Below are 24,649 nucleotides of genomic sequence, written 5' to 3'. Positions count from 1 at the left end.
CCTGGTGGTACCTGCAGCAGGACCTGTGGCAGCAGCAGCCAGTGCCCCAGGGGTTCTGGCACCCTTGCTCTCTCATCTCTTCCTCTAACCCTGCCAGCTCAGTCTCTCCTCTCACCCACTTTGCTCCAAGGCTGATGATTTTCAAATTTTTGAAGTTTTTGGGCTTTGACTGTCAGGCAATGACCAGGAAAAGGCATCTCATATCAAAAGGCTCCAGCTGTGCTGGGCGAGTGGCCACACTGCAGGACTGAGGGGGCTGAGCACATTTGCCAGGCTGCAGCCACAGAGTGACCTTCATGTGGTGGCTTAGGGACAGCTGCCCCCACTGTGTGAGACTGTCGTAGAAGAACAGTCACCCTTGGTCAGACCAAATGTCCCTCTGACCCCACAGCTTGTCCCTACCAGCCACAGATGCCATGGGAGGAGGGCAAGGACAGGGTGAACCCACTGTAGCACCTTCTCAACCTCTCCTCCCTACCTATGGGGATCCAAGGGGCCTCCTAGGCCAGAGTTAGTGTCTCTGTCGGCAACAGTGTTTAAATTATTTTCCTTTCATGACTTTTTCCTGCCACATTTTGAATCTGTGGCTGGCACTGCCAGGCTGCCATGAGCCCACGGCGTAATGACACGTGGTGTGAAATCACCTCTCTGGTTTAAAGCTCCTGCCTCCTGCTTTTGCTCCACGCCTGCTGGCCACAGCGCCGGGCCAGGGACACCTCACCCCAAAGCCCTTGGTGCTGTCACTGTCAATGCTGTGATGCCTCCATTTTTCACTGCCCTTTTCTTCTCCATACAGCCGGTAACTTAGAAGCACACACGATATTTTTAGACCTAACTTAGAAGTGCTTCAGGTCTGCAATTGGGTGACTCAGCTGCCAGTGCTGTTTACTTTAGTTTCACAATCAAACCGGGCAATTACAGCCCCGAACAGCTTTTAGAGGCCGCATTTCCCTGTCAGGCTGTCAGAGTGCGCACGCAGCGCTGTCTGTAAAGCACTTTGCACACCCAAGTACGTGTCTGAAGGTTTTATAAGCAGGTGGAGAATAAAGCCCTGGGCTGTCACACCTCTTTCCTCTGTCTGCTTGGAAAACCACCTTCCTGTGCCCTTCGTAACCCCGCCTCACTGCCGAGGATCCGGCACGCTCTGCTGGGGATGCTCGCCAAGATGACAGCCCGCGAAGGATTGCTGCAGGATTTGGGTCACGGCCGGAGCGCAAGGTGGCATTTTCTCCCTAATGAAAGTCTCTCTCACAGCTTTTTCCTTTCAGAGGAAGAAATCTTTGCAGCTCACAGAGCCATTTGTACTGGTTTAATGATGCTCAAGACATTTATCCTGGGGGAGAGTTCTGCCTGAGCTCCCTGTTTACTTCAAACCCACTTATTTATAACAACCTTTCCTCCAGTTCTTGAATCCTTCACCTGCACGAATATCTCCTCTAGATCATCTTTATTGAATACAGTTAAGTGTAGCTCACGGGGTTATTGAATTACAGGCATGAACTTAGCAAAATGAGATAAATCACTCACATATTAGCCTCTCTCTATTAAACACATCTCACCCAGAGGCATTTTTCCATAAAACAGTAACTATATATCAAGCATTTGAATATTTGAAGCAGCTAAGGCGGGCTTCTCCCAGCAAGGTGGCACACAACGGGAATGTAGCAGCCCTCTCTGAAGGATGTTTTACTGCCTAAAATATTTATTAGGAATAGCACCCTGCGTGAGGCTTGATCAGTAAGAGCCTGAGAGCTGCATTTGCTCTGACTTGTATCAGACTCTCTTCCATGCAATGTGGCACTAAGTGGAGATGAGTGCTGGCCACCACCCAGCCCTGACACCCACCTCTGGCACAGCAGGGACAGTGCCCTGCCTGGGCTCACTCCCCCCTGGACCCCTGCCAGGCACCAGCCTCGAGAGGGACGTGAGTGGAGCTTGATTTGGGCAGGAGCAGCACTAGGAAATGTTGACTCACCTGGGAATGCAAAGGGAACTCAGCTGTGGGCCAGCCCCCGGAACACGGGGGAGCAGCAGGTCCTGGTACTGCCCCAGCCCCAAACCACGTCACTGTCTGCCTGCCCTGCAGCACCCTTGCATTCGTGCTCCTCCAAAGTATCTCCAGAATACCGGTTTGCTTTTTTTTCTAGGTAGTTTTCATTCTGGCACACCTTTTAACTTTTCTTACTGTGGCCTCAGCTTTGGTATTTTCAGAGTCCATGACGTAGTCACATATAATCTTCCCTCCTCTGTGGTTTGATGTGTCTCAGGTTTTGGGGAGGATTTTTTCCCCTCCCTGTGTTACTTGGAAGCCTGAGGAGGTGTGTGATGGTTTATTTGGGAGATTCTGATCCCCAACTGCATCTGCTCCAAGCCATTGATGCTGTAAGATTTTCATAATAAGACTGACTGAAATACCAATGGAAAAAAAAATATAGATATACATATATACGATAATCTGCCTTGATACATCACTGTGAAGATCAATAACCTCTCAGGACAGGCCACGTTCTGCATCATTGCTCCTTATGCACAGGATTTTGTTCTGAATAGCTCTCAGATATTAACATTTGATAAATAATTAGCATAATCGATATTTTAATTCCTGGCATTTTTAAGAATTATACAAGGAATGTTAAGGATCAGCAAAGGTGTACTTGTAATCTTATGGAGCATAAGCTATCCTCTTTAAATACCACTGTTTCAGGCGCTGCTCTCGAGCAAAGTAATTTTTGCAATCCATTAATTACGTTTCCAGCCAGCAAAAATGGTTTTCAGTGTGGATGTTTAACCCTTTTCTCTGGAAATGCCTTTAATTAAGGAATAAACTGCAGATTCGATAACAGCGATGACTTCTCTATTTTCCAGTCTCCTCTGGGGAGGACGCCGGGGCTTCTCTGCCCCATTTTGCAGCGTTCTGTGAGAAACCACAATGGAAACAAAACTGCACCACCCCCTCCGCTGCCTGTGGCCCTGCACCCTCCAGGACCCCCCTCAAACACACCGAACCCCAGGAGCAGCACTGGTGGCTGCAGCACGCCTGGGCTGTGCACAGTGGGATCAGTCACTGCCCGTGGGCACGTGTCTGAGTGTGCTGGAACCAAAGCAGGGGGAAGCTCCCCTTTCATGGCCTTCTGTTCAAACTGCAGTTGTGTGACACCCGCTTCGCCCTCCACATCCAGATTCCAGTTCGGCCCTTCCTCATTCCTTTGGGGTATGTGCACGTTGCTGGTTTATGGGCACTGCATGGTGCAGCACAGGTTACTCCATTAAAACACGAACCTCTGGGACACCATTCCTCCTTGTTCCCAGTGAACTGGATTTCATACTTTTTGTTCTCTATTAAAAAAACAAAAACAAACTCTAACAGATAGAAAAGTAGGACAGACAAGCTTTCATGATAATGTGTTATGTTGATCCATTTTCCCTGCCTTCTGTCCTGGTGAAAGCTAAAGTCACTCTTAGAGCCGTCTCCCACTGTAATATTTTAAGCAAAATGATCCATCTCCTGTAAACATGACCCAGTGTGTGGTTCATTAGAGCAGTGGTTTGGCACCTGTGCCACCAACTTTCCCCATGACTGTGCATCACCGTTCACACACCTCGGATGCTGCACTCAGTGATATTTCATGGGCAAGGGCACAGCAACAAAGCCCCAGGGGGCTGGAAGCAGGACTGCAGATCCCAGCAGACGCTGGAAGCACTGTGAGGAACCAGGTGCTGTGTAAGGCAGCTGCAGGACATGGGCTGGTCTCTTTCGAGCACTCACACCCTCTGCACTTTTTCAGCTGGAGGAGGATTTCCAGCAGACCGTCCCTTCTGACTGTCTCCACAGCATCTCAAGCCATAGATGTCCTGCTGAGCCCAGGGCACCAGACCCACCAGTCTGACTGGCACCTTGTTGCCTGCAGCCACCACCTTCCCTTCTCCTCTCAGGCCCACAGGGCACTGCCTGAGCCCCCTTTCTTCTCCTCCTCCTGGGAAGCTGGACTGATGGCAAATGACAGCCTCACCTCTTCACCATGGAGCGGGGGCTGGATGAGATCTGATCAAGCAGCTGCTCATCAGCCCCAGGCACGGTGTGCCCATCACTGGGGAGGGCACAGGCTGCTCTGTATCAGAAATCCCTGCAGGGCTCTCCCAGCAAGGCCTCCAAGGACACTGAGGGGATTTTCAAACCAGCTGGTTTTGTCTGGTGTGCAAGTAAATTGCGCAGCTGTATTACATACCCGCATGGCTGGTGGGAGTGGAATATATTTTAGGAGTTTAAACAGGGATTTCCTGGGCTGGGACATCACACTCCTTGGACCTTCATCTGAAAGCAAGGTGGGGCAGAGAGCCAGAGCAAAGCCTGAAGCCTGCACAGAGGACATCAGGAGTGCCCAAGCCGTGTGTATGAGCTGTCTACACTGAGCTGAGCAAACCACAAAGCAAAACCCCCCTCCCCCAGGGATCATTGCTGGCACCCAAATGCAGATTTATCCCCAGAGAATCCTTCTCCACAGTTTGCTGGATACCTCCATATTCTGATCTACAGGAGCACGTGGCTGAAGAACGCCAAACAATATATCCTACTCTCTCCCCTGCCCAGGTAAGGGGCACTAAGGTGGAGCTTGGCTAATGTAGGAACTTCACAGGTCCCAAAGTATACTTGACAAACGCTATAAACAGAATTTTGATTTTAAAAGGTGATCAATAAGTGCAGCCCTTAGCACACCGGACTAGCACCTTGTGGGAAGACCAGCCAAATGCTAAAGGCACCCCTGCATAAACCAGTGTAGGACACGGTCAGATTTTGGGTCAGAGGAGGAATGAGATCCCATGAAATACAGGTGCAATTTACACCTCAGGGCAAGACAATCCCTCTGAGCCTTCTCAGTGTAACCATGGGCCTTCCGTAAGTATCTGCTCAAGGGCTTTTCACCTCTGTCTCAGCACTGTCTGTACACAAATCCCAGCTTCATCTCCCTCCCTCGGTCAGCCACTGCATTCCCCATGTACCTAACGGTGTCAGAGGCTGCTCCTCACACACTGTACAAATTCCAAGCTCCCACAAACATTAAACAAAGGCTTGCTCCAAGGATATGGCAGCTCTCCCACATCCCCGGCTGAGCAAACGGAAACACTTCCCAAAAGCACATGCCGTAAAGGCTGTCCTTGGTGCTTCTGTGGGCTCAGGGCTCCGTGCCAAGATGTGCTGAGCAGCTTAAATAACCACCACTCCTGCACCAGCCCTTTCATCACCCTCCCCTGGCTCAGGGCACTACCCAGTCCACCTACGCAGGGCCAGGAATGCAAAGGGACAGTTAAACTCAGGGATAATTAAACTCCTTGAGAGCCAAGGAAAGGCGCCCTAGTGCTGGCAGGCTGCAAAGTACTTTTCAGCATCTTGTGACATGGGAGCTTTCAGAGCGGTGATGGAGCTCATCCAGATTCCCATCCTGGGCTGGAGCTGGCATGCATCACCCCAGGGCAATGGCTTCATTAACACCAGTGCCAGTGCCCAGCTCTCCAGCACAGGATCTCTGCAAGTACAGACAGTCCTCTGGAGACAGCTTCTGCCATCACTGAAGCCAACCACCAAGATAAAGGCTGTCTGAAATCCTCAAGAGGAACTTATCACAAGAGACCTGGTAGAAACAGCGGCAGCTTTGTTTCTGTTTTGCTTTCAAAGGGTAAAGCACCTTTCTCTCTCTCTATCCTACTGCTGGAGTACAGTTTGTACATCCCATCATTCAGAGATGTCTGACAAATTATTTCAGAGTGTTCCTTATGCATAGCTGTGACAAGCAAATTACACTGATTTAGGCTCATCTACCTTTGTCTCCAGGGATGCTGGATATTAAACTGTCTCAGAACTGGCAGCCTGAAGCACTGTCACCATTCAGCCTGAAAGAAGATGCTGGGATGGCTGCCCTACTCAACCAAAAAAGGCTGCTCTATTCAGGGGAGAAACTAAAATATGGTGTAGGGGGCATCACATCACTCATTCCTTCTGCAGAAATGAGGCTGATCTTAACCACAGCAATAATATTTACTCCAAATGGCAGGTCTGCAACTTCACCACTGGCTCCAAGAAATACTCTGTCTTTCCTTCCTGATACACAATAAGTCCTACGAGATCCCACAGGCTCCATTACCCCACTTGGTGGCATCCAAACTGCCTAACCATGCCCACAAAATCATCAAAGTCCAACTCCTGGCCCTGTACGGGACAACCCCAAAAATCACAGCACATGACTTGTGAGCATTATCTAAGTGCTTGAACTCTGTCAGGCTTGGTGCCATGGCCATTTCTCTGGGAAACCTGTTCCACTGTCCAGCCACCCTCTGGGTGAAGAACTTTTTCCTAATATCCAGCCTAAACCTCCCCTGAAAAAAAAAGCTCAAAGAAAACCTGAACACTGGCCTACCCCTCACCTGGGCACTGCCACGGGCAACTCTGCGAGCACACGGAGTATTTTCCTATTTATATATACACACACAGCAAAGAACAGGACAAAATCAGCCTTCTAGTTCCTCCTTCTAGGAAGGTGGGACTGCTCCTTCCACAACTAATGCTAAAACCCTCTTCAAAAGGGATAAGTGCAAGTTAAACTTATTTCTTCTTCGAGCAGCTGGGTCTTTATTCGGTATGATAAATGCAGAGCTGCCACAGGCCAGGCTTGCTGGGAGTGCCAAGGTTAAGGTGCAATAGCACATTCATCCTCACAATCAAGTTAAGCTTGTAGCCCATTTTCAACATGAGCCTGCTCTAGCAAAACAATTTGTCCTTTAATCGCAGCAACAAAGACAGGCTCCCAGGCTCCAGCTATTTTAAATGCACTCAGATGGGTCCAGATAATTGTCGGTGAGTAAGGAAAAGCTTTGAAGTTTTTGAATCCAGTAACAAAAGCTGAGCCATGTGAGGAAAGAGGCACGGCTCACACACTGGCTGCTGCTGCCATCTTCTCATGGAAATTTTAAACTCTTCTATTAAACCCTTCTCAAAGGTGCTTTCTTCTCCTCCTCGCTCTGCAACCCTCACGTAAAAGCCCCGTCAAGAGCATAACAACAGGATTAATGTATTTTTATACAATTCAGAAAAAGTAATTTAGAGCCTTGCCCTCAGTATTCCTAAAGCCAGTGTTAAAAAGCTTATTTGATGCAGAAGATGCCTTATAATTATCACAAATATGATGTGATTGATTTTATCTGCAATACAGATTCAAGTCTTCAAGGTACCCCAGGTTATAAACAAGCACTGAAAAACTTTCTCTTTCCAAAGTGCTAGAGAAAAAACCTCAGCTACCTCCCAACAAATGACCAGATGACTGAGACATCAGTGCAAGTCAAATATTAAGATGTGACTTGCCTGTAGGATGTTTGTTGATGTAATCTGCAATATATCTACTAAAAATGAGAATAAAAGGGAATGAAATTGAGAGTAGCAGGCTATTCAAAACTAAATGCAGAATATAATTTAGCTTTATCATAATTATTTGATAAGCTGCATCTTTAACGCAAATACACTCTTAATAAGAAAATTAAACTCAAGCATAAACTAATGGCCAAGAGCACCTTTTGTCAACTGGATGCATTTCCTTTTGCAAAAATGCAATTCAAGCAAGCCTGCTACTTTTCAACTGTAGACATCACAATACAGTGGTATCAAATAAAGTCTGCTATTACATGAATAATATTATCTATTACGCATTAATATGAATATGCATCAAGAGGATACAAAAATCTGGTCCAATAGCGCTTAAAGAAAAAGTTACTCTTGGCACCAGGGAAGAGTCTGGACATACTGAACTGACAGGCTTAAAACCTATACATAAAAGAAAAATAAAAACTGAAATGCTTTCACTTGAAAAGCAAACCACGAAGTTTAAGGGACTCCCACCTATATATTAACTTGTTCCAGAAACCACGGAAAGACAAATCTTCACACCTTTCATGTCAAAATTAAGAGGGGATCATACAGCATCATAAATTCTATACTCAGATTTTCTTCATTAGTTTTAAGTCTCCTGAATACTTGTACCTGCAGTCCCTGCAGTCAGGTAGTTTTATCTTCACTTCAAACATGGTTTGCCCTTCGGGCTGATGATTTGGATTTTGTTTTACCCCCCCATTGGCATCTCAGCGCATTTGCACGGATCACACCAGTTGATATGCACACTATATGAAGCACCTGCAGAAAAAAATGTATGCAATACACGCAGGATCTATGTCAAAATCATGGTGTGGTACTACCTACCAAAATAAGAATGAGCTACAGAAACCTCAGAAGAACTATCCAGACAGGAATGCCTCTGGATTTTGTAGATGAAAAGGAGCTGCCTGATCTAGGAAATGCTGCTACTAATAAACCCTTTTTTAGAGTATCTCCAGCTGATCAGCTACGTGTACAGAACAAGAATAATGCCTTTTTTTTTCCCCTCTTTAAAAGAAAAATTATCCTTCTCACCAGTTAACGGAAGCCTGCCTTGCAAGACAAATTCCCGCTGCATGCCGTTTCTCAGGACACCACCTGATACAGATGTATGGATGAGGGAGCAGGGGGTTTTCAATGATAAAAAGGAATACAGGCAAAGGTCATATGCAGATTTATGAAAAATAAATTTATTACATAACACCTTGTTTTAACAATGTTTGATTTTTTTTTTTTTTACTCAGAATACTTGTGTCATTCATGTAAAATAGTTTGATACAGTACATTGTATGTAAGTTTTTCCTCATAAATTCTAAGGCTCTCCTAACACCTTGTTCCTCTGCAGTAGGAATGGCACCCCTAAACAACGTGCGAACATTAAAAAAAAAAAAAAATTAACTGAACAAAATTTAAAATCCACTACACCAAGCTGGTTTTCAAAAATCATGACAAAATATCTGAATGGATGCCGCACCCTTTTTAGGAAATATCATTCATGCTTTTTTAATCCCAAAGCATGCTCACAAATCATTAACACCAACAGGAAAAAAATAAAACACTGTCTATGACAATCATTTTAGTTCGTTTGCTGAACCAAACATGTTTATATCAATGACAACATACTTATTTTACTATCAAATAGCAGCTTTAATACCAGTCAAGTCATAGATTTCAAAACGAAAACAAAAACTTACGTCGGAAATAAATCTTTGGGACGTTTGTAATCGCTGGGAAAAAACCGCAAACGCTTTCATATTCTTAAAAAAAAATCTCATCGTAGCAATCGTGTCGGTCATAAAACATTGATCTAGGTGGAAAATGAACCAACCCACAAAAGTCACTAAAAATAAACGTCTATCAAAACCGTCCGAGAGTTACGGTTAGTTTGCTTTTTTGCCATGGTAACGTATACTGTATGCTTCAAGTACCAGTTCAAAGATGTCGTGTACTATTGGTCAGATGAAGTTGTTACATCAAGAGAATTCACCACATACGACAACAAAAATGCTTGCCCCTAGCACATTTCACAGCTTCACCCGCTACAGACCGTCACTGAAAAAAAACGCATCGGTCAGTCTGAACCGTGTCAAGTAAACTACAGAAGTAGCATATCCACAACACAAACCGTGCTAGCACTTTCCTTTCAAGTCTAACCCCGAACCCAGGTACAACGTGGGAGCCCCCACTCGGCCCCGCGGCGGGGGCGGGCGGTGGCGGTGGGACAGGTGGGAGGTGTGGTTGTACAGTACATTCTGCGGCCCAAGGCGGGCTCCTGGCACGCAGCTGCGCGGCCGGTCCTGCAGCATCAGCGACAGCGCTTCGACGGCACCGGGTGCGGCTCAGTACCGGTGGGTCTGGTGCGAGTACTGCGGCGGCTGCTGGGAGGTAGCTGAGTATCCCATGCTGCTCTGTGGCTGCGATGTGCTTGGTCCGGGGTTGGGGTAGGCAGCATGGGGGTTGGAACGCTGCAGGGGGAAAGCACAGACACACAGCCCTTCGTAACACGGACACGGCAAGACAATTTCACAGACTGACTCCTTTTGTTCAAGAGGCACCCAGCACACACGGTCTCAAAGGAGCTGCACTTCCAGGCTTTGCTTCACTTACTCTGATTACAGCAGGTAACAGACATCAGGAATATCAGATTAGAAAGTGACAGCTGCCAGCCTTCTGCTATCCACCCTAATAGGCTCTTGGAAATCTTCACCCATCACAGTCAAACCTCCAGCCAACCCTCCAAATGGCTACTGTGCACCCGCACGTGGCACTGGGCTACCATCACTCACTGCAGTGGTCTTCTCCTACGAGGAAGGTGGGCTGGGGTGGAGGTCCAGGTGAGGTGTCCTACTGCTGATGAGCCACTCTGCCTTATTCTGGAAATTTTCACACACAGAGGATATACTTGCCACCGTTTTGTGTGACCTAGGAGTACAGGCTGAGAGAACTGTGACTGGGCTAAGGTGTCATCTATCAGCAGCCTTAAAATACTTGAAGGAGAGTTTGAAGGCAACAGCAACATGTTCCTCAGTGGAACCAGTATTTCAGGCAAAAAACGTCCTTAGATTGTGGCATGGGAGGTTCAGATGGGACATTGGAGGAGGGACCACGACAAGCCAGTATAGCATGGGAAGAACCTGTGCACAGAGTTGTGAGGTCTTTCTGTATGAAGGTGTTTAAGACTCAGCTTAACAAAGCCATGCTAACCTGAATGAGTCAGAACTAGCAATAGCACTGCTCCACGTGGGAGACTTGGTTAGATGGTTTCCAGAGGCCCCTTTCAACCAGCACTCCCGCAATTATTTGAACGGAGCATTCATCATTCCAAGAAGCTCTCAGCATACCAGCAACTGCCTACTTCAATTTTAACCCAGAGGTTATTATTTACTGATCATATGTTATAAAGGAAAGAAGGATTGCTTATGAGATTTGCAATGGAATTATCTGCTCACTTAGTAGCATTTAACATTTCATTAAATTAACACGATTTCAGTACAGTACTGTGCTAGTTTATATTCATATTATGGTTTACATGCCCTCACAAAGTTTGCAGCACTGAGAAACTGTGTAGCTTCTGAATTCTTGATATCACAGGACGTGTTATGTTTTTTTAGGAAAAGCTGCGTCTAGAAGAGGTCTGGAAACTTCTATAAAGTATTCCAGGACTAGGGTATTGCTACTGAGACCTGAATAGGAAATAACTGTGGTGAACCAACACTGTGAGAAAGTAAAATACTAAGTCACAACACAAAACAAGAGCCCAAATTTTGTTGTTGTTGTACAGCACTTAGAACAGCAGCTATACCCAGGATGCTGAGATGATAGCAGAAACAAAAAGGCACACTCTACTTACTAACACTTGCTCATAGGACCTCTAGAGAAAAGGGGGAGAAATGGCTGGACCAGCACTTAGTGGGAACAAACCAGCACTGCCAAACCACACCATTAGCACAGTGACTGAACTTTGTGGCATTTGCCTTCAGCCTTGAGAGAAGGATTAAGTCAAAGAGCAAAAGTCTTCAGTGTTGGTTTTGCCCATGTGTGGCTCCTGTATGTAGGAAGCCATCACAAGTTTAATCATCTGAAACTGACCACTCACTTCAGTTGTAAAACACTCCCCACATCCTGACTTCTAAAATAGATCTTATTTTTAAGACAGAAGCAATGAAGTCAGATTCTTTCATGACACTCAGAGCAACAAATGGCTTTTGTTCAAGAACAAAAGTAAATATCCAATCCTTTCTAAATACCATTAAGCACCCAGAGGGTTATCACAAGCAAAAGCTCAGAGTAGTGGAATTGCTCCAGCCTGTTTAATCACACTGCCTTTGGGAGTGTCACATTGCAGATTTAAACAAGGAGGCAAGAAAGTCTGTGTGCCATGTGTCTACTATTTTTATGCATGGCAGAAAAGGATATGAGGTCAGTGTGCCCTGCAGAGAGTAATTTGACTTCTGAGTGAATGCAGAAACTGTCTTAGTGTGCCTTGCCCAGGAGATGGCAATCCTTCTTCACAAGCTTTATATGGGGAATTTGAGCAAATCAAATGAAGAACAAAGGAACAGGTGTTTGATTAAAACAGAGGACTGTATTGTAATGTTTGTTTTCCCTCTCCCTCAAGCTGCTGGATCAGAAGCAAAAAATGTGAGGAATTTTTTTCAGGGAGATCTGAAACTATCAGTTGGAAACTCTTAACTGCTTTTGTTCTAATGCTAGCAAGTTCATGTCTACTCTCTTTAATTATCCTGTTTTCCAGACAACTTAATCAGAACACATCTACTGACTGCTTCTTTGCAAGGCTAGGGGGGGAAAATATGTATTTTTTTGAAAACCAGGTATTTTCCCTCCTAAAGAGACAGCAGAAAGAACTGGTCAGGAGTAGTCAAGTTACCAGTAAGAGCTCCTGAAACAGAAAAACAGCAATTATCTTAAGGAAAAGTACTCTGAAATTATGTTTTTCAATAAGGGATGTCCCCAGCTGTAATCCCAGGATGGGTATCTGTGAGCACAAAAATTCTCATGAGCACGAACTGAAAACAAACCAATGCCAACTCTGGCCCAGCAATTTGAGTCCTCTGACTTGTCAGCCAGCAAACCTCAGCTCTGGCTCACAGAACTAGAAGCTGAAGTTTGTTCAAAATGCCACAATGCAGCAGCAAAATAGGTGAAGGGCATGTAAATAGGGCATGTAAATGGGGCTCAGTACACAACCTCTGAATCAACCTCCTCAGATGTGTGACTCCACCCGAGGCAAGATTAAGAAAGTTACAGCATTTGCCTTCTGCTCTGCATGTGTGTTTTTAAGAAGTGGAAGAAAGAGCCAATTAAAAGGCTAAAACAGCAACTGGCTGCAGCTTGCCCAACTGAAAGGGATGAAACTCCTGTAAGAGTGCCTGCGATGGATAATCCTACTAAAAGAAAAATGACATTTATACTTAGAGGCACCCCACCCTGCAGAACTATAGTTAAGGCTCACCACTGTCTCAAACAGCTCTAAAAAGATATATTGTTCAAGGAGAGTGGCTTGCAAACTGATGTGTTACTGACGTCCTGGGATAAAGTGAACAAAGGCACTTGGGGACTCATATGAAGGGTCTCACAATAAAGCTCCTGAAAACGATCTTATTTTATATTTTTGTAGTATTTTGAAGTTTTGGCACACGCTGAGAGTACACAGATTTAGGTAAGGATGAAGGGAATGCCCCCAGGCAGCTTCTAAGGCTATCTGGTACTCTCAGGGACAAACTCTGAAAGGCAAGATTTCAAAGCCCACTGGAGGTTCATGGAGAAGCCGTATCTAACTGAAAGGCAAGTTGACAGCAGCACCTTTACTGACTCTGTTCTTTAACTCTCCCTACGTTTTGCTACAGACTATAAGCCCAGCTAAGTGGGTTTCCACTATCAGGGTCTCACATTTAGATAATAATCTTTAAATTAACTGAAAACATTGCCAACAGTTTCCAACTTCCCCATCTTTTGATTTCATCCAAGACTGTCTGCCAACTGGCCACCTGTACTGTGCATTCCCTGTGAACCAGTATGCAATGGTTAGTTCCTGCAGGCTAACATTTCCAGCAGCATGCCTCCTCATGAAATCACCTATTCCCCAGGCTTGCAAAAATCTGCTGTTCTCTAACTGCTCCTGTGAATCTTTCGAAGTCTTCCCTGCTCCTCTTCTGTGATTTTTTAGCCTGCATTAACCAAAGGTTCTGTCCTTAACTCTCTTCTCCCCAGTCTCCAGTAACCTCATCCAAACCCAAAAACTCAGATCTCATTCGCTGGGATGCTAAAGATACTCTTATACTCCAGGTTCCTAATATCTGAGCAGAAGCTGAAATGCAGGAAGGCCAGAACACATTTTTCAGGTTCTAAAGTGTTTTTTCCCAAAACACCTCCTCATCTTCCTTGCTCACTGACTGCCACCACCTCACCTGTTTTCAGATCTGTAATATTTGGCTTACTCAACCTGGAATCTCCCTTGGTCTTCAAAAGAGATTATGACAGCATCATGCCAAGTCTTTATTTGTCACCCAAAATACTGTTTCTGTATCCATTAATCCAACTAGAACAGTTGTTCAGATTGTTATTTCACAGCTTTTTCACTGCAATATCCTCTGCCTCCTACCATCACAGGCTTGTTCAAGCAAGAAATGGCATTTTTACGTGATACAGAGCACAGCATAACAGGCTCCTGGTCCATGACTATTAGCATTCCCTAATATGAAGGTAATAATTAGTAACTCTAATAAATGTCTGATCTTAATTTTCTGAATTTCCTGACTGCTAACCTAAAGAGCATCAGGATATCAACAAATCATCAACTAAATTAACCTGAAAAAAATTCAAAAGGTGCCAAAAAGTAACAGTTAATACAGCAACATTTACAAAATTATTTTTTTAATTTAAAGAAACACTGCTCTAAACATGAAAAGCAAATACACAATATGTGAATAAAGCAAAATACCTGATAGTCTGAGGTCATGATAAGTCCACCTGAGGTAGTGGTAGGAGGAACAACTCTCACTTTTTTCAGTGGGGGTCCCTGTGTGTGACTGTTGTCTTGGTTCCCTGGATGACCAGTTCCGTTAGTATGGTTATTGCCCTGCTGCTGCTGCTGGTTCTTCTCAATTGTTTAAACACAAAGAAAAATTTCAACTCAAAAGCAGTACATGAAATAACACAAAATCAGGAAATAGTATAAAAGCCAGTGAAACATGATGATACTGTTCTTCTAGTACTTACTTTGTCTCCTTTATCATCTGGTTCTTCTTCTGTTAAAAATTCTCGTTTTGGGTAAGGGATTTGACAACCTGCAAAAACACTGTCCCCCAAAAAAGTCTATTTATCACTGTATTAGAACAGAAGGGTTAGACCTGTAAGATTCACACTTCACCCATGATAGTGTCAAGATGCCTGATCCATCATTTAATACCTGTAACTAAGGGAGAAGTTTTCCCTTGTCTGACTATCACCGTATTCTAAACTTTGTAAAAACATTTTCACATGTGATTTTAATGTTCATTTGACACTTATACACTAACTTAAGCTCCCAATAATTTTTTTTGTTGGCTAGAAAGGTACATCCCCCTTTAGGTACCTGCAAGGGCACAAAGAGCTATCTCACTTCAGCTATTGTGTAATTCCCAGTCTCAGGACTAACTGAAAATATTCCTGGAAGCTTCACTGACTATTAACAAAACCACCTGGAAAAAAAGTTTAAAAGTAACTAGAAACTTCACCTGTCAATTCTTATCTCACAGTCCACATGGATTTGCAACTGCTAGTACAAGCTAATATTTACCTGCCCTTCACATAGAATGTATTTATAATAAAGTCTCTGTACACCTGTTAGCAATACTCGTCGTGTATTCACATTAAAATGTCAACCTAAATTTGAGAAAAAAGCCAAACACTATTCTAAAACCAGTTTCTGCAACAGCCAATCATTTGCATGATTTTAAATCGCAGAGACAGGCAGGGAGACGCTATAAATAATCCAGTAGGCTTCAGTGAAATAATTTCATTTTTAATTAATTCCTTATAAGTATACATATTTTATAAATTCTTCTCTATATAAGGGTAGAGAATCAGACAGGATGTACTAATAGATTTCCTAAAAGGGTGTACAGTCATGCTCTCCGGCTAGTCTTCTGGAAGAGGGGCTTAATTTTTAATGAAATCATTCATTGTCCATAAATTTTCTCCCTTTTGTAAATCTGCCTGTACAAACAAAAAAGAGGAGTGTCTACAGCAAATGGATTTAAGTCGTTAAGGATGGCAGCACAGAGACACAGAGTTGACTTTCCCCACCCAGTGAATTTACAACAAAGGCTAAGACAAAAATGTAAACTAATTAGAGACTGTCATCTGGCATTCTGAGGCAGAGAAGTGGACCTGTGGGCACTTAGCAGTTGTCTACCAAGATCAGTAGCATGCATAATCAACCTGTCAGTGAGTAACAAGATTAGCGCCGCAACTAATAGGATCAAAGTTCCATAAAGCAGGAGATTAATAAAACTGCTACTTAATTTTAAAAACCACGAATGGCATTTTAGTGGTTATAGCTTTCTTCTGTAGTTAGACAGTATTTAGCTCAGTATTCATGAACATATTCAGGGTAGAGAGAAAGCACAGTTCTAAAGCATCTCTGAATGTACTGATAGGTTAATAAACTGACCACTTACTCAGACGTGGGAAGAGGATCTTCCAAGAAGTAAGGATCCTGCATAGCCTGTTCTGAGGTAATTCTCTTTATTGGATCCATAGTGAGCAATTTCTGAAGCTGAAAAAAAGGGAAAAAAAAAAAAAAGAAAAAACCCCACCTTTACATTACCAAAACCATTTATAGAAATTTCCTGTATTCCTGAAAGATAAGATGATACAAATGTATCTGAACTCAAAAGCCTAACCATAAATGGCATAACCACATTCTTCTCTCCTGTTAAAATAGCAACTTCATTTCCTAGCAAAAGACACCTATTTTCACTTGCAAAGCCCAGGACACTCAGTTCCACACACAAGTACTCTATCAGAACCATTCAAAAAGTTTCCACAATGTACTAGCAACTTTAACCACAAAATAATTTGGGTTGGAAGGGCCCTTTTGAGGCCAGTTAGTCCAGCCCCCTGCCATGGGCAGGGGCACCTTTAACTAGACCAGGTTGCTCAGAGCCCTGTCTAACCCAACCTTGATCACTTTCAATGATGGGGCAAACCAGAACTTTGTGCAACTCGTTCCAGTGCCTCACTGCTCTGAATAAAGAATGTCTTCCTAATATCCAATCTAAATCTACCTTCTTTCATAATAAAGCCATTATCTCTTGTTCCAGCAAAAAAATGTTCCTCTCCAGCTTTATTGGAGACCCCCTTCCAAGTACTGAAAGGTGCTATAAGGTCTCCTGGGAGCCTTCTCTTCTCCAGGCTGAACAAGCCCTGCTCTCTCAGCCTGTCTTCAGAGAAGAGGTGCTCCAGACCTCTGATTACCTTTATGGACACAGCACCCCAAGTGAGACCTTGTGAACTGCGAACACCAGGTCGTAACTATTTTATTTAGCTCTAGTGCTGAGTTGCAGTGATGCATTCTTGAACTACATGTTTCTTATCCAAAAAGTCTGGTGTACACGCATATACTTCTCTCCATCCACCCAAGGAGCTGTGTGGAATACAGCCGTGCTGGACAAGCAACATGAGATAACCTTAAGATACCACACAGAAAAACAGTGAGTTTTCATGTTTCACCAATACATCACAGTGTCCGAGGCAAAACTACACCATGACAGATTGTCAAAGACAATGGTCTTAAAAACAAATGCTTCACTTTTAACCTGCAGTGGGTTTTTTAAAAATTGGGGATCTAACACGAAAATACACATGTAAATAATATTAATTTACATTTTCGATTCATACTTTTTATAGGATTCATACATTCATCTTCTTAAAAAGATCCAGTGTCATCTCCTTTCACTAGCTATTAAGTGAGAATTCGTAACCTCAATGCAAATCACCACACTTCAAAAGCTGAGGTTAAAAAAGTACATTTCCATCCTCAGACTTCAGTTTTGACAGCATGGTTAAGAACGTGGTAACTATGAATTACCACTATCAACTCAGTTTTGTTTTCCACATCATCCACAAGAACTCACAGTAAGTTGTTTCAGCTCTGTGAGTCTACATGAAGTTTTTATAGAATAGCATGTTGAACAAGCCAATTCTTATTCTCTCAAAATGCATTGCCAAGAGCCAGAAAAAGAAAAGGCAAAACATGACAAAAAACTTCCAACACACTGAAAAACACAAATAAAGAGAACTGCAAAATTCTGGCATAATTTCTGATGATTGGATTCTAGAGCTGTCCATCACATGCTGACAAGTCTTGGTCATGATCGGCCATACAGAAAGAAATCAAAATGATTGTACAACCATTATCCATCCGGGGGATCAAAACTTTGGTTCTGCCCCCTTCTGCAGATGCCACACAGAAGTGAACCTTCCACGTACTATTACAAATATTTTCTATTTTAAAAACTGCTTGATGTAAAGCAGGCTAAGCGACACAACAAAAATGCAGCAAACTTCATACATCATCAATGAATGGGACAATCACTATAGTTCATATGGACCAAAGTAACCACGTGGAAGATCAAGAATCACTAAATTAACCAGAAACAGGAGCTGATTACCATCCCCTAGGGCATAAGTAAGTAGGAAAAAAATCAAGAATGTGGAAGTGGAAAAACAGTAAGCTGCAAAAGCAGGCAGGAGCCAAAGTCTTCTTAAATTAACACGTAAGTTCTGCCTGTGAAAGGGGACCATGTATATGAATGTCTGTAAAGAGGAGAAAAAATCTGGTCCATTCAAGTTGGGAAATCAAAATTTTTGGTTTTGGCACTGACAACAATCTCTGGATTTACATATTTTAAAACGGTAGATTATAAACATCTTTTTAATCTGTTAGGATGCAGAGAGTAACAGGAAAAGATACTTGCATCTTAATAGCTGTGAAAGAGTAAGATCTTGGAACACCTCTGGAAGAACAGGTACCAAGAAATTCACTGAACTTGTTCAGACTTTGCTGGAGAGGCCCGAGGCATTCATCAGCAGTTGAGCTTAGCCTCAAACAAGAGTGGAAACCCAAGACCTGCTCAAATTTTGGCAGGTCCTGACCAGTACTTTAAGATGGTATTTTGGAATGCTCAGGTTTTTTTAAAATGGGATCCAGTGAACTGTTCTGACAGACAGCAGTTAGCAGAAAACTGAGAAAGTTCCATTACAGCTGATGAACTTCCCAGTACTTCTCTAACATCCAGCGGCATGGGGGGTACAAAAGAACACAGCTACATCCACACTGCTAAAGCCCTGACTGCTTTTTAGCTTCCTGACTTTTTAGCCGACTGATGGCATCCAAATGGCACAAAGCTCCCTCTCTTGCTACCAGCTGCGCTGAGTGAAGGTGGGTGAGGTACCGCTTGAGGAATGTGTTCAGTCTGGGGTCCAAGTTCCAACTCTCTTATGATCCTGTTGTTCAGCACTAACAGATAGGATAAGGATAGAGGAGTGGTCTGGTAAAGGACACCACTCCCTGACTCTGCACGTTAACAGAACCACTGCTTTTTGGTACAAACATGCTGAACATGTTCACATAGTTACAATCCCCTTGTGCTACAGCACGGCGAAGAGAAAACGCTGCAGTAAGTGTTTTAAACTATTTTCGGATTACTATTTTGCGCGTAGTTTTGTTGCTTCACTGAAAACAATTTCTAATCTTGCAAAACAGAACACATGAGAAAATTCAGATTGGTTTGGACAGAGCATTCATAGCTTGTAAGAAGTTAATTCATTCAGAGAAAAAAATCTTGCTACGGACCTTCCTTGGAAAGGACTGGTTACCCTGCTTATGTAAACATCTCTATTATTTCACCAGCTTTTAATCTCTGAGAGCAGAGACACTTCACAGTAAATGATGCATAGCAGTACAACTGCAATCATTACCTGATTCAGCTGGTTGTACTGCTGGGTTTAATCTGAACCTTAAATATATGCTCTATTTTAGACTGATCTGCTTGGAAACTCCCATTCAAACCTGCTCAAGCACTATTCCACAAGAAGAATATTGCATCAGATCTGGTCTGACTGAAGGATAAATTCCAGAATTTATACAGAGGGAAGAGTACTGAACAGAAAAAAAGACAGTTGCTTAAAAAATACACGTGTCTGATTATCCAGGAAGGTACAGCTGCCAATGACTTGAGCAAAAGACACCTAGGCCCCTCCACCATCTTCTCTTTTCTCCAATTTATTCTTCTCACCTCCAAGATGAAAAATCTTCTCCTTTTCCTCCCTCAGTCCCATCCACCTGTCAAATAATCTATTTACTTTATCATTTGAGCCTGAAAGCATTTAATCTGAGTAGGAAACATCAAGATAAGGAGGATATCCACCCAGAGAGGGAACTAGATACCCTGAATTCCTTCTTCTCCATATCTAAATGCATGTATACAGTTTCTTGCAGCAACTTGAATGTTCTTTAAAACACAGATAAAAAGGTCAGTAATTTCTGAAACAACACAACACAAGCACTTCCAGGGCTGAGCAAGTGCATACTTTTAACTGGAGTCTTCATAAAGAACGTTTATACGTTCTAGAGAGCAAATAATTGTTGTAAGGGTTCCATGAAGTATTCATAAGAAAGCTACAAAAGATTAGTGAATACTAAAATTTTCCAAATGACATGTCCAAGTCCTAAGAAAATTTTCTTTTTAAGTCTGTATGATGCAAACTTGTATCATATCATAGCATGGTCTGGGCTGGAAAGTACCTTAATAACCATTTATTGTGTCCCAATCCCCCTACAATGGGCAGGGGCATCTTCCAGGTTGGTCCAAGTCACATCCAACCTGGTCTTAAAACACGTCCAGGGATGGGGCATCCAGAACTTTTCTGTGCAAACTGTCCCAAGTGCCTCACTACCCTCACAATCAAGAACTTCTTCCTAATATACAATCCAGCTCCAGCCTCTTTCAGCTTAAATCCATTACCTCTTGTCCTATCACTGCCCTTGCAAAAAGTTTCTACATGTGCTCCCTCTACATATTAAAAGTCTGCTCTAAGGTCTCTTTAAAAGTTTAAAAATGAATATACAAAAAAAACCCCAAGCATATAGGAATTTTTTAGAAGTACTAATAAGCTATTGAAAGTATGCAAAGCAGCAAAATGGCTAAGGATTGCAGCAACACTGCAAATATAACTACAGGCTAAACACCACTTAAAGAACAAAAACTTTAAAATTACTTGATACTGAACCTAATCCAGTGAATGACACACAGAATCATTCTATCAAATGTGAGGAGATAAAGTGATTTTGCAATTTTCAGACTGCAGAGTATCAGTTATTCCTAACTTTATTTATGAAGTTAGTTACAGTGGACTTGACACCAGCTCAGCTCTTAGTTCAAACTGTAACATGTATGAGGGATTTGATTTTTTTATGTATGCAGGAACTTACCAAGTGGAACGCCTTACTATCTGGTTTAACTTTATGTTTTTCCATATATTTGATAAGGCTGCAGTTGGTATACCTAGAAAAGGAAACAGAAGTGATATTTCTAATATGCAAATCACTGATACTGCAAAGGATTCTTGGTAGCCACAAAACATATTAATAAGAACAGTCTCCCTGCAAATCCTATAGGCAGGGAAAAACCACAACTATCAACAGAGATTGCCTAAAAATCAGAACTGCAGAAAGGCATGTTTCCCTCACATCCTTATAAAAGCATATCACACCCACACAAAAAGCACACTTTTAACCCACATGCAGTCAGCAAACCATCAACTGGATTTAAACTGCCTGGTAGCAATTGCACTACTATACTGTTAGATTCTCACTATTTCTCATGACAGTGAAGACAAGAGAAAAATACTGAGCTCCTCTGAATGCGCTCCTGCAACCTACAGGTTGCTACAAGAACATTCATGTATTTACTTTTTTTTGAAGAGAAGCTCAAAAAAGAAGGTTTCTAAATGGTTGCAACAGCATGGCAGATACAAGAAACGTATGTAACTGTACAGCCCCAAATGCCTCAGCATGGAAATCAGGCATTTTAAGTGCAGGTAGTAGCCGGTGGCAATGTGACAGTAAAGCTGAAGGGCAGTTTCTTTTTTAGGCATTGTAAGCTACCCTAGACACCAAACCTGACAATTATACCCACTGTTTGCTGGAAATGGAAAAAGGTTACCAGACCCCTTTTAAGCAGCTATTACAGAAAATCACTGCCAGTACCACAGGTTTGAGAACAGCTGTGCTTTGACACACTCTGCTTTGCAAACTTCAGAGCTGCATGGAGTCTTACTGGCATCACCTGTTTCACACCTGCCACCTTAACCTTTACAGCCTCTCTGGCTACTCTTCTGAACCACACCACCTCACCACGTGAAACAACTTTATTTTTCATTTTTCACAATCTAAGTCATGCCAACTTCATAGTCCTTGTTTGGCATCTACATAGAAAACACCTCGAACTGCAAAAAATTAGTGTAGGAAAGAGATATCAAACACGCTTTATTAAGAAAGCTCAACTCAGACTTACGTGTTTCTCCGGAAATCTTTCATTAAGGTTGAATGTTCTGGCATCTTTTTTATGTCTTCCCAATCTTTATCTGCAAAGCAGTATTAATTATTTTTTTCCCTTTCTCTTCGAGTAAAAAAAAAAGCATTTCCAAGTATCTCCACAGCCTTGATTTTTACTTTTTTAAAATTCTGCTTCTCTAACCTTGCAGTTACTTATGTCTTTGTACTCCCTAGCTCCTACTCCTTCATCACCTCTTCACAATAAATCACACCAACACCAACAGGTTCCAGCTGTGTGCTGATTAACTCAAGAACGTGAAAAAAGGATGCCAGCTACAGCTTCCACAAAAATGGAGAAGAAAAACACATCAGGCCTTGTGTTTGAACCCTTCAGGACTGTTATTTAATTTATTTAGACACAGCTGTGATCTCAGGACAGGAATACACAGGACTCCAGCAAACCCTGTCTCCTCCTAAGGGATTCTCTGTTCTGACAGCACTTTTAGTTACAGGAAAATGCCCAGAGGTGCTTCTGCAAAGTAAGAAATACTGTTAACAAACAAAAAGTTAAGAAAAAGTAAAGTTTGCTCACTCAAATGAAAGAATAGTTCATCTCAATGTAGACTAAGGCTGAAATGGATTTTAAAATAAACAAAAAAACTCACTATCAACACGTAGCTTCAAATGTCTTAAGCTCTAACTTTTGAAAAGGCTCTGTGGGCAACTGATTTGGTTCATTTCAAATCTTTACTATGCCTGCTCACTATTGCAGAACACTGAGTTTAAAAGCATTTAATTAATTAATTAATCAGAGATACTTATTTATTACTTAGTTAAACAAAATATTCTCCTCTTTCCTATCCCATAGACAGTTCCCATGAGGAACGGTTTCAGATATGGCAAGTGTTAATTAAAATGCAAAAAAAATAGCTGCAATTGAATGCAAAGCATTTCTTGATAAGAACCAAAGGACTCCAAAAGTCAAACACAGACCATTAGAAAGGATTGATTAAACCAATCAGAAAACCAAAATGAGAGTATGATCTACTTATGTCATCTATACAGAACCAATGTAAAACCCAAATGAACTAAGAACAGTATAAAAGGCTAAAATTCTAGTTCAAAGGCAGAAGGGGACAGAATTGCTTGAAGAAGCAGAACTAAGGAGACAATATGCAAAGGCAACATTTCTGTGAGTCTCATACAGCAGTACAAAAGCAATGAAGCACATACACACAAAGAAAAGTCAAAAGCAAAATAAGAGCATGTTTAAGAACAAAATTCTAGAACCACACATATAGACCACAAGTCATGTGAAAAGAAGAGGCAAGTCCAGAAAAAAAAAACCCCACATAATTAATATTGGAGCAGGGAACGCAAGCAGTGAGGAGAAAGATAAACAAAAAGTAAAAATAAAGGCCCTGTTACTCTGACTCCCGTGATCATATGAACACTAGAAGACAAAATATTAACTGAAGCAAGGCAGCCTGCATAAAAACAAGATATGATCAACACTGAGGGGAAAAATGCAACAAGTGATATCCTCATTGTAATTTGTTTTGGTTCATACAACCAGTTCTTTCTGCCAGTTTAAAATAAAGAAGTCTTTTCTATACCACCAGCTTTCCACCAGGGGAAAAAAAAAAAATCAATACCCTCCATTACTTCCAAATGCTATGTTTAATTTGGCATGAGTTAAACAAATGCATAATATTCACTAAATATATATATTTTTTCCTGGTTTCATAAGTCATTAGTTGCATTCCAGATCAATAATCATTACCAAAGAAATGCAGAAATATTCCTTCTCATTTTTCATCATCCACCATTAAATACAATCTTTTAAAGTAATAAAGCATTGGTACGTGTATGCACAAAGATAACCCTATCATTAATAAAAGGGAAAATATCTAATTTGACCATTGGATTCTAGATTTATAACTCATGAAATAATGATTGTGTTTGAACAGCTCTGTTCCTTTGATCAGCTGCCACCTTCATATGCAAAGAAAGCAATATGGATATCTTTGCTTGAACAGGGTGATAAAAAATACAGTATGTACCTGCAGGAAATCCCATTACATTGAATATTCTGTCCAGCTGGTCATGGTGATAAGGATTACTAGTTTTGATATCTTCTTGTCGACAATGGAATATTGGCTCTGATGTTAGCAGCTCTGCAAATATACACCCTATGGCCCAAATATCTTTAGAAAAGGAGAACAGAAATAAAAAAAAAAACAACAAATGAATCTTTCCAAAAGCATCTGGATGAGGTAGAAGGTTAGTGTTCAGCTTAGAGATAAGGTTCCTGTATTGAAAATTTCTAGTTTCTATTGTAGAAGCGCAATACTTCCTCAACTTTTTCTTTTAGCTTTGAATGGAGGTACTCAGTTCAGTAACTACACAGGAGCTGAGAGAATATTACAGAAGTGTTTGTGGGGTTTTTGAAGTGTAGTTACCACTTAACATTGTAAAAAATTAATTTGGTTAAGAATAAAAATGAAGGAAACTATTGGGGTAACTGTCAACACAAAACACAAAGAAAACCAACCACCATCTTGCCCTTTCAGTGCCACACTGTCCTGACCAAGAAATGTGCAATCGTGGATCAGCCGAGTTTAAGCAGTAAATAACCCAAAAATACAAGCTGAAAGGTAGCAGTATTGGTA

General features: G+C 42.2%; 1 protein-coding gene across 4 annotated transcripts in view; it reads right to left on the bottom strand.

Annotated features, from left to right (window-relative positions):
• Positions 1-8,582: 8,582 nt before the first annotated feature.
• Positions 8,583-24,649, bottom strand: part of CDK8 (cyclin dependent kinase 8) — a 74,200-nt gene continuing 58,133 nt past the window's right edge. For 2 of the 4 annotated variants that reach the window (XM_040055855.1, XM_040055858.2), the window contains 7 exons: positions 24,041-24,184; positions 21,997-22,066; positions 20,913-20,985; positions 16,096-16,193; positions 14,654-14,732; positions 14,376-14,534; positions 8,583-9,879 (listed from right to left, as the gene is read on the bottom strand). In XM_040055855.1, the coding sequence (XP_039911789.1) occupies positions 9,754-9,879; positions 14,376-14,534; positions 14,654-14,732; positions 16,096-16,193; positions 20,913-20,985; positions 21,997-22,066; positions 24,041-24,184 (749 nt within the window). In that variant the 3' untranslated portion in view covers positions 8,583-9,753. The remainder of the gene's footprint in view (positions 9,880-14,375; positions 14,535-14,653; positions 14,733-16,095; positions 16,194-20,912; positions 20,986-21,996; positions 22,067-24,040; positions 24,185-24,649) is intronic. The other 2 variants (XM_040055856.2, XM_040055857.2) reach the window with 2 other exon arrangements.

The sequence above is a fragment of the Hirundo rustica genome, chromosome 2, assembly GCF_015227805.2.
Source record: "Hirundo rustica isolate bHirRus1 chromosome 2, bHirRus1.pri.v3, whole genome shotgun sequence".
Taxonomy (NCBI): domain Eukaryota; kingdom Metazoa; phylum Chordata; class Aves; order Passeriformes; family Hirundinidae; genus Hirundo; species Hirundo rustica.
The sequence above is the reverse complement of the archived record's forward strand: the minus strand, read 5'-3'. Positions and strand labels throughout refer to the sequence as shown.